Source organism: Oncorhynchus clarkii, chromosome 13, assembly GCF_045791955.1.
Source record: "Oncorhynchus clarkii lewisi isolate Uvic-CL-2024 chromosome 13, UVic_Ocla_1.0, whole genome shotgun sequence".
NCBI lineage: Eukaryota > Metazoa > Chordata > Actinopteri > Salmoniformes > Salmonidae > Oncorhynchus > Oncorhynchus clarkii.
In genome coordinates this window covers 49,584,335-49,593,989 of record NC_092159.1, presented here as the reverse complement: position 1 = coordinate 49,593,989, position 9,655 = coordinate 49,584,335, and the positions used below count along the sequence as shown (strand labels likewise).

The window sequence follows — 9,655 nt, the reverse complement described above, 5'->3', positions numbered from 1 at the left end:
TGTCATTCAAAGACCTGAGACGAAGAGACCTTTTCAGTTTTGCTTTCAAGACTATTGACCTAATGCTAAACTGAGGTAATGTTGCTCTATGAGATTGGATTGAGTCACCATGACCAATACACAAATGTGCAATAAAAATAAAACATACTGACACAGCACATTTGACATAGTAATTCTGAACAAAAATGATCTACTAAACTGAATCCCAGAGGCCTTTGTCGGCTCTATAATGAAGCACGCTGAAGCAATACAAGACTTCTGACAATACAAACATCTAAGCTGCTTCCAATTGTGACGTCACATGTAGTAAAACGCTTTACAGACGACCTGAATACATCTCATACAAAAGCAGCCCATGCCTCATCATGGATCCAAACAAATCCAGGCCTCCGTTTAAGCATGGCCGGGAGAGCATTCCAAACAACAGGGGTAACAACAAATTCAATAAAGCCCTCCAGATCCATACAAAATCCAGAGTGGATTTCTATTAATGTTCCTCAGTTGTCAATATAGCACAAGTATGTGTTTCAAGTGTACCATATGTCACACCCATGTGATGCCTGTGCTGACAGAGGGCTTTGGACATATAATGTTTTGTTGAATAAGTCATCTATTTCATCTATACGGGTGGCATTTCAAGAATACAATGACAAACAATACAATGCATTCAGAGTGCTGTAGATGTTTTCAATTGGTTTATGTTCTGTTTATTCCTGCGTGTGGCCGTGTGCAAGAACAATTCTAAATTCTATGAAATAAACATTTTACTGGTTCAAATTCAAACTTACTTTGAAAACAAAATTGACTGATATACTGTGGTGCATTTTGAGCACAACATTATCTCTGGTCCAGGGTGTTAGTGCGCATTAGTAAAGTGTCAAGGACACTGCGAGATTGTGGGAATTTGAAGTTACAGTGCGAACGAGAGAAGAAGTAAGGAGACATTCCCCATTGGCTGGTTCTGTCCGAGGCAGACTGATGCCTGCCCAAGGTGGAAAATAGATCTGAGGATGGGAGCATCTGCCTTGGGTTAGAGGGTCAACGGACAGGAGACCACAAAATAAAGCTGCTGATAAGCACTTCTAGTCTGAAAGAACACCCAGTTTTAGGGGGACTGTCTCAGACAAGACATCCACAGGGACAGACACTGATCGTATCATCAAACTCAACTCTCCAGGGCAACAGTGTACATTGAATAAGGCACAAGGGACTCCTGTCCATTTTGCAAAGAGATGGGCATTTACTGTAGATGGGACACAACAACTCAAGATATGAAATGGTTCAGTGGGTGAATTCATGAGCATACAATATAAAAAATCTCATAAAGGATGATTTGATACTTTGATAGCTGATCTCTTCTCATCTAGAAGAGTATTTCTTCCCAGTCATCACAAACCACCAACCAGCCAGGAATTTACAATCTAAACTAGATGCCCTCAATCTCACACAAATCATCAAGGAACCCACCAGGTACAACCCTAAATCCGTAAACATGGGCACCCTCATAGACATTATCCTGACCAACTTGCCTTCCAAATACACCTCCGCTGTTTTCAATCAGGATCTCAAGGATCACTGCCTCATTGCCTGTATCCGCTATGGGCCCGCGATCAAACGACCACCCCTCATCACTGTCAAACGCTCCCTAAAACACTTCTGCGAGCAGGCCTTTATAATTGACCTGGCCCGGGTATTCTGGAAGGATATCGACCTCATCCCGTCAGTCGAGGATGCCTGGTCATTCGTTAACAGTAATTTCCTCGCCATCTTAGATAAGCATGCCCCGTACAAAAAATGCAGAACCAAGAACAGATATAGCCCTTGGTTCACTGCAGACCTGACTGCCCTTGACCAGCACAAAAACATCCTGTGGCGGAATGCAATAGCATCGAATAGTCCCCACGATATGCAACTGTTCAGTGAAGTCAGAAACCAATACACACAGTCAGTCAGGAAAGCAAAGGCTGGCTTTTTCAAGCAGAAATTCACATCCTGTAGCTAGTTTTGGGACACTGTTAAGTCCACGGAGAACAAGAGCACCTCCTCCCAGCTGCCCACTGCACTGAGGCTAGGTAACATGGTCACCACTGATAAATCCATGATAATCGAACATTTCAATAAGCATTCCTCAACGGCTGGCCATGCCTTCTTCCTGGCTACTCCAACCCTGGCAAACAACTCTGCCTCCTCCGCAGCTACTCACCCAAGCATCCCCAGCTTCTCCTTTACCCAAATCCAGACCATAGATGTTCTGAAAGAGCTGCAAAACCTGGACCCGTACAAATCAGCTGGGCTAGACAATCTGGACCCTCTCTTTCTAAAACTCTCCGCCGCCATTGTTGCAACCCCTATTACCAGCCTGTTCAACCTCTCTTTCGTATCGTCCGAGATCCCTAAAGATTGGAAAGCTGCCTCGGTCATCCCCCTCTTCAAAGGGGGTGACACCCTAGACCCAAACTGTTACAGACCTATATCCATCCTGCCCTGCCTATCTAAAGTCTTTGAAAGCCAAGTTAATAAATAGATTACTGACCATTTCAAATCCCACCGTACCTTCTCCGCTATGCAATCCGGCTTCCGAACCGGTCACGGGTGCACCTCAGCCACTCTTAAGGTACTAAACGATATCATAACCGCCATCGATAAAAGACAGTACTGTGCAGCCGTCTTCATCGACCTGGCCAAGGCTTTCGACTCTGTCAATCACCGAATTCTTATCGGCAGACTCAATAGCCTTGGTTTTTCTAATGACTGCCTCGCCTGGTTCACCAACTACTTTGCAGACAGAGTTCAGTGTGTCAAATCGGAGGGCATGTTGTCCGGACCTCTGGCAGTTTCTATGGGGGTACCACAGGGTTCAATTCTCAGGCAGACTCTTGTATATATATCAATGATGTCGCTCTTGCTGCGGGCGATTCCCTGATTCACCTTTATGCAGACGACACCATTCTGTATACTTCTGGCCCTTCCTTGGACACTGTGCTAACTAACCTCCAAACGAGCTTCAATGCCATACAACACACCTTCCGTTGTCTCCAATTGCTCTTAAACGCTAGTAAAACCAAATGCATGCTTTTCAACCGTTCGCTGGCTGCACCTGCCCGTCCGACTAGCATCACCACCCTGGACGGTTCCGACCTAGAATATGTGGACAACTATAAATACCTAGCTGTCTGGCTAAACTGTAAACTCTCCTTCCAGACTCATATTAGACATCTCCAGTCCGAAATCAAATCTAGAATCGGCTTTCTATTTCACAACAAAGCCTCCTTCACTCACGCCACCAAACTTACCCTAGTAAAACTGACTATCCTACCGATCCTCGACTTCGGCGATGTCGTCTACAAAATAGCTTCCAACACTCTACTCAGCAAACTGGATGCAGTCTATCACAGTGCCATCTGTTTTGTTACCAAATCACCTTATACCACCCACTGCGACCTGTATGCTCTAGTCGGCTGGCCCTCGCTGCATATTCATCGCCAGACCCACTGGCTCCAGGTCATCTATAAGTCTATGCTAGGTAAAGCTCCGCCTTATCTCAGTTCACTGGTCACGATAACAACACCCACCCGTAGCACACGTTCCAGCAGGTATATCTCACTGATCATCCCCAAAGCCAACACCTCATTTGGCCACCGTTCCTTACAGTTCTCTGCTGCCAGTGACTGGAAAGAATTGCAAAGAACGCTGAAGTTGGAGACTTTTATTTCCCTCACCTACTTTAAACATCAACTATCTGAGCAGCTAACCGTTCGCTCCAGCTGTACATAGTCCATCTGTAAATAGCCCACCCAATCTACCTACCTCATCCCCATACTGTTTTTATTTTATGTACTTTTCTGCTCTTTTGCACACCAATATCTCTACTTGCACATCATCATCTGCTCATTTGTCACTCCAGTGTTAATCTGCTAAATTGTAATGATTCACTCCTATGGCCTATTTATTGCCTTACCTCCTCATGCCTTTTGCACACACTGTATATAGACTTTCTTTTTTCTACTGTGTCATTGACTTGTTTATTGTGTTATTGGCTTGTTTATTGTTTACTCCATGTGTAACTGTGTTGTTGTCTCTGTCACACTGCTTTGCTTTATCTTGGCCAGGTCGCAGTTGCAAATGAGAACTTGTTCTCAACTAGCCTACCTGGTTAAATAAAGGTGAAACAAATAATGAGTGGAGTGCTTTGCCGAAGAGTGCTGAACAACTGCTGTGCCCTCTCTAGTTCAGGTTACCAAGGAGGAACTCATCAACAGGTTCTTGCCTAAAATACAGTCATCGGCTGCATATTCAGTTTGCAAGGATATTGAGAAATAATTTGTATGTATTGTAAAACACAAACATATGAGTGTGTGTGTGTGTGTGTGTGTGTAAATTCATTGAAAATGATTTGTTACTATGAGCCAATCATGCATCTATGGATATAACCAGAAATAGAGGCTCCTGTGATTACCATTTATTTGCAGAACAATGGGCCCAGTCAAGACACTGTCCTGGCGGTTATATCAATAGCAACATGATTACAAGTCAAGCTGTTAAATTAATTATCTTGGACGGTACTCTACCCTTGACAACTCCTATGAACAACAAACTCTGACCAGCACGTGTTTGCCACTAGGAACAGGCTAGTCTACAATATGGTTGTACAAAGTGAAGCCCTGATAACCTGCATGGTAGCCTACGACTACATGGGCAGTAAAACAAAAAAAAAATCTGACAGACATACATAATTGTAAGTTCAAGTTTAATAAATTAAACATTACTTTGGAAATTCAGTTGAAATATGACTGATTTATGAATAGTACAAATCGAGTAACCAAAGAGTTATTACAGTGCATAAATGTTTCTGGTGTCACTGAGACGAGTCCAGGTTTTGGGTCAGACTTAACAGCAAGGCTAAAAAGGAGAATTAGTGTAAAGGAAGTAAAGCCGAACTGTAACTGCACAAAGACAACGATTCATGTTTTTTTCCATTAGGAGTGTCCAAGGGTAAACACTGGAAACCTTTAGTTCTTCAGTATTGATTTCCAGGGAATACTTCCCCCCTACATTTTATGGTAGTTACATTTGTTTAGGTACTTAAAATCAAGTATTTCTGGTTGGCTCATATTTTACATCGAAACAATTGTATTTCATATCGATTTAAATAATGGGCAAAGCAGAAAAAATAAACACTTAAGTATTGTCCACACCCATTTGCAAAGAATCACTTTAAATCATCTTAGACTTAAATATGATATTAGAGACCATGTTAAATGGTGAACCGCAACAAGGAAATGGTAAGTCGTAGACATCTGAATTCAATGAAAAGCTGTAATGCAAATAAATATTCCATGTCATTGACATAATATGGCAGCGTTCAGTCCTGCTGGGCCAGAGGCTGCTGGGCCAGAGGCTGCTGGGCCAGAGGCTGCTGGGCCTGAGGCTGCTGGGCCTGAGGCTGCTGACGGTCTCTGAAGGCTGTGAGAGGCACACAAGAGGTGTTCCCAGACACAGACAGTGAACTTGACCAGTTCTCCTTCATCTCACCTCTTAATTCCCCTTCTTGTACTTCCTCATGTGTGATGCAATGGAAGAGGAGATCTCAGCGCTCCTCTTGTTCTGTCCAAAATACTCTTTGAACTCTCCGTCCGGACCAACCAGGTACATGATGATTGTGTGATCAACCTGGAGTCAAGAATAAAGGAGGTTTCATTTAGATATCAATTCAGCTGGGAAAAGTGGGAACTTTACTATGACCAAATGAGAGTTCTGAATAAGGGCAGGATCAGACAATGAACTCACAATGTAGTCGTTGTCTTCATCCTTTGGTCCCTGGCTGTAGTAGACTCTGTAGGCTCGAGAGACCTGGTCAATTTGGGCCATTGTCCCAGTCAGGCCAATGAGCTTAGGGGAGAACTCTGGGGATAGAGGACAGAGGGGGAATGTTATTGTTCCACCAATGTGAGTCTAAGCCCCCCTTTTACCATGACATGGAAGCTACAGTAGTTAATGGCTTGTTCTCTTTACCTTTCACATATGTCCCCATGGCCTCAGGTGTGTCCCTGTCAGGATCAATGGTGATGAGGATGGGGGTCAGGTTTGGAAGAGACTGTATCCTGTCTGGGAAACATCGAAAGAGATGATGTTGATCACAACAAATCTCCTGTACATCCCAGTGTTGTAGCATTAACATTATGCTTTGTGAAAACATGATATGAGTGACTGACTGGATACTCACTCAACCATCTAATTTCCATGACATTCATAAATAATATGATGCATTATAAGAGACGTTTAAAATAAAACACTTTACCTATTTCATCGACCACCTCAATCATTTTTTCGATTTCATCAGGACAGATGTCAGGGCAGTGTGTAAACCCAAAGTAGATAAGGACCCACTGGCTGAGGAAATCCTCACTTTTACAGGGTTTATTATTCTGATCCACAAGAGAGAATGGACCTCCAAGTGCTGGTTTCCCCATTGACTTTGTCCTTTCTCTTTCAATCACTGCAGTGCATGTGTAAAAAAGACAACATAATGGAAAACAGATTGTTACCAACATGTACAGAAACTGACGATTAACTCCAGTTCAGTTCGGAACATAAACTAATTTGTGTAAATCCACTGTTGGATGTAGCCTAATGCATGATGGTGAGCATGCCAAGAGGTGAAATGTCCTTACATTCTTCTTTTTCCTTCTTGAAATATTTCATTCCGGCAAGGAGAACACCCCCGAATGCAAATGTTATTGCTAATGATTTCCAAGTCACTGGCTGCAGAGGATAGATGAATGGAGACAGGCAGAGCAACAAGGTTAAGGTTAAAGACAAAGCAAAAGGCACTGTGCTTTATTTTATCCATAGACATTAAAAACGGGTTTTATCAGGTGCCCAGCCACAGTTGTTTACATATCACTCAGAAATGAATTGATACGTTACATACTCCTGTCTTTTTGGTTTTATCACCAGAAGGGGGCGGTGGAGGTAAAGACGAGAACGATCTTGAGTCGTAAAAAGACAACCACTGTGATGTCCGGCACGTCCAACTCCCGCATAGATTTACCTGCACAGTGCATGAGTACACACAATATGTTAACATGATGGTTAGGTACAATGATATATGTCTTCAAGCTGTTAGTCATTCCGCGCTTCAAACCGTGAACACATGTTGTAAGCCATGTATGACCTACCAGACGGTGGACTGTCCGTGGTGAGAGATCTGTGTACGGAGAGCTAGTCCTTCTCGATAAAGCGCGTGTAAAGTTGCAGATTGTGCTAACGCTTTGGTGCGAAATCATACGGTTTAACAATCGACAACTCAACGTCTGATACGATATTAGGCCCACTGCCATGATAAGCTAGTTTGTCAAGATCTCAATGCGGAAGTGGTGGCAGAATTTTACACAACGTGAATCATGAAAGTAAAAACGCATTCAAATTCCTGATCTTGGATCAGTATACATTTTACAACGATGCTCATTGACCGAGTGGTTCGTAATATCAACCTTTAAAGCTGACCCTGGACCTGCCGGCGAACACAGTTATTTCTGGCTGTTAGAACCGGAAATTACGCACCTGAGTCCAATTTTTGTACTGTGTTCTCTGGGCGCTACTGACATCTAGCGATTATAAAACATAGTACAGAAAATTTACTTTTCATTGGCAGTAGCCTACATTAGCTGCCAACTTTAACAAGTTAGGAGCACCAAAAACAAAATGAGTTTGATTTACATTTATTTAAATATAGCCTACATTACTTTTAAAGCACATATCCTGTAGCTATTGAGGCGCAGTGGTGCTAAATAAGAATATCTAATTATTTGGAGTACATGCATTTCTTTCAATTTCGATTTCTGATGCAAAACATAATAATAAAAAGCCATTTATATTTCTTATTAAATTGCTTTATTTTACTGTGATTACACCAGATATCACCACAAGTGCAATGGGTTGCCTACAACAACAAAAATGTTCAGAAAGAGAAAAGTATGATTCCAATAAAAAAAAGGAAAATGTATCAATCATATACATTCTAATTTATGACATTGTCACTTATTTAGATGTATGGTTTAGTAGGGGTGCTTTTTTACATGCGTCTTTTTAAACAATGCATTCATGATTTCCATGCTGCCACTGTAGCTAGGTCATATCCTCTTGTAAATGTTCCAACCCGCAGATATGTTGCTCACTCGTCACTGGACTATCTTAATGAATGGATATCTACAGTGCAGTTTTACAATGCGGGGGCCAGCTGGTCCTCAGCTCCTTGTTAATGTAGTAGTACAGCCAGGCCACAAAGGGGAAGATTGTGATGGCAACAGCAACAGACAGTCTGAGAGCCCCAATAGAACTAATAGAAAAGAGTTACGACAGTACAGATATCAGTGATGTACTGAGTTTGAGTCTTTTTTTAAATAAAGTATTGCATGTAGGGATATGGTCCAAATCTATGTTGAAAGTCCTTACCTTCCAGAGTGTTGACACAGGAGAAGCCAGACAAGTATCAACATGAGACCAGAGAATTCCCTGGGGATAGAGAGAAACTGTTGTGACCAAAAATAATTATTGTACACAATGCTCATCTAAACAGAAAAATATTTTGACTGTGAGACTATACCTTCCCTCCTCTTGCTGGAAGATATTTGTGATGTGCTTTTTATACAGAGTCCATCCCATCATGGAAACAACAGCAGTCGAAATAAGCACATGAAGTTTAGCAATTCTCCTCCAAAGTAGTGTCTCTGAAAAACAGTCTCTCAAGCGTTTAAACATTCAGGGTGCAGTGCAGGCTCATGCATATATATTTCTAGCTTTAACTACACATGATATAGCTACAAGATACTAAACAGTCAATGGCCTTTTTCACTGGCCAAAAATTTTAAAATGGAAATGTTATTTAATAGGAAAAATAGGCAAAGGTCATTGATGGATCTCTATTCATCCATAATGCCCACATACCTGTTACATGTGGTTTAATGGCAATCAATAAACACAGATTTGCTGGAATAGCATAGGCAACCTGGAAATAGAAAAGGCGTGTATGTGGAGTACTGTAAATAAAAATAAATAAAAAGCACTTTGATTATAGTAATTCATAAGAACATTAAACGACTAAAAAAAGCGTGATCCTACCATCCATAACACTGCATCCGGATCGTTAATCTATGCCAATAAAAAAGACAAAGGATAAGACGTGGGATTTACTCAGTTAGGCCAAATATTCAGAGACAGACATACACCATGTTCACTCATTAAATTACTCTGCTAAATCCATGAGATCAACAGAAGCAGATATACCCACAGCTAACGCCAAATACAGTAGGCTATAGATACAAAGTATCTCAAACAATGCAATCAAATAAGGGAATCACTTGCCTGCACATAACTTGCTAGAGCAAAGAACAATGACATGCATACATTGCAAACTCTCCAAATGATCAGAGAAAAGTTCGTTTTTGTGCACTTAACTTCACTAGGTTCGTTCATTGTCACTGTCTATAACTACAGAACCAGTTTCTAGTAATCAGCAATTCGACAGCAAATTTTCCTCCTGGACTTTGAACCATAAACTTTGCGTTGAATCCGTATCCGTTAATTTTTTAGAGTGAGGTTTGAGGTATGAAGTTTCGACAACTTTACATTTATAGGCACGATTGCAAAGTCGCCA

The 9,655-nt window shown here is 41.7% G+C and overlaps 2 protein-coding genes across 2 annotated transcripts; both read right to left on the bottom strand.

Annotated features, from left to right (window-relative positions):
- Positions 1 to 4,730: 4,730 nt before the first annotated feature.
- Positions 4,731 to 7,422, bottom strand: LOC139424015 (protein SCO1 homolog, mitochondrial-like). The gene is made up of 7 exons (XM_071175696.1): positions 7,179 to 7,422; positions 6,932 to 7,051; positions 6,672 to 6,762; positions 6,299 to 6,496; positions 6,013 to 6,105; positions 5,788 to 5,903; positions 4,731 to 5,670 (listed from the first exon to the last, which is right to left on the bottom strand). Exons 1-7 carry the CDS (start codon positions 7,338 to 7,340, stop codon positions 5,536 to 5,538), a joined length of 915 nt encoding a protein of 304 aa, XP_071031797.1. The 5' UTR covers positions 7,341 to 7,422; the 3' UTR covers positions 4,731 to 5,535.
- Positions 7,423 to 7,876: 454 nt separating this feature from the next.
- LOC139364966 (transmembrane protein 220) lies at positions 7,877 to 9,606 on the bottom strand. Its single transcript, XM_071102245.1, has 6 exons — positions 9,364 to 9,606; positions 9,121 to 9,150; positions 8,947 to 9,007; positions 8,606 to 8,729; positions 8,455 to 8,514; positions 7,877 to 8,338 (listed from the first exon to the last, which is right to left on the bottom strand). Exons 1-6 carry the CDS (start codon positions 9,472 to 9,474, stop codon positions 8,209 to 8,211), a joined length of 516 nt encoding a protein of 171 aa, XP_070958346.1. The 5' UTR covers positions 9,475 to 9,606; the 3' UTR covers positions 7,877 to 8,208.
- Positions 9,607 to 9,655: the final 49 nt, after the last annotated feature.

What these genes read in the sequence shown, in the direction of transcription:
- LOC139424015 (XM_071175696.1), bottom strand. Translation starts at nt 7,340, where the DNA reads ATGGCAGTGGGCCTAATATCGTATCAGACGTTGAGTTGTCGATTGTTA. An exon ending in CACGGACAGTCCACCGTCTG is followed by an intron (nt 7,052 to 7,178) that starts GTAGGTCATACA and finishes TGCACTGTGCAG; the next exon opens with GTAAATCTATGCGGGAGTTG. An exon ending in CATGGGGACATATGTGAAAG is followed by an intron (nt 5,904 to 6,012) that starts GTAAAGAGAACA and finishes CTCTATCCCCAG; the next exon opens with AGTTCTCCCCTAAGCTCATT.
- LOC139364966 (XM_071102245.1), bottom strand. Translation starts at nt 9,474, where the DNA reads ATGAACGAACCTAGTGAAGTTAAGTGCACAAAAACGAACTTTTCTCTG. An exon ending in CTCTAGCAAGTTATGTGCAG is followed by an intron (nt 9,151 to 9,363) that starts GCAAGTGATTCC and finishes TTATTGGCATAG; the next exon opens with ATTAACGATCCGGATGCAGT. An exon ending in CGGATGCAGTGTTATGGATG is followed by an intron (nt 9,008 to 9,120) that starts GTAGGATCACGC and finishes TTCTATTTCCAG; the next exon opens with GTTGCCTATGCTATTCCAGC.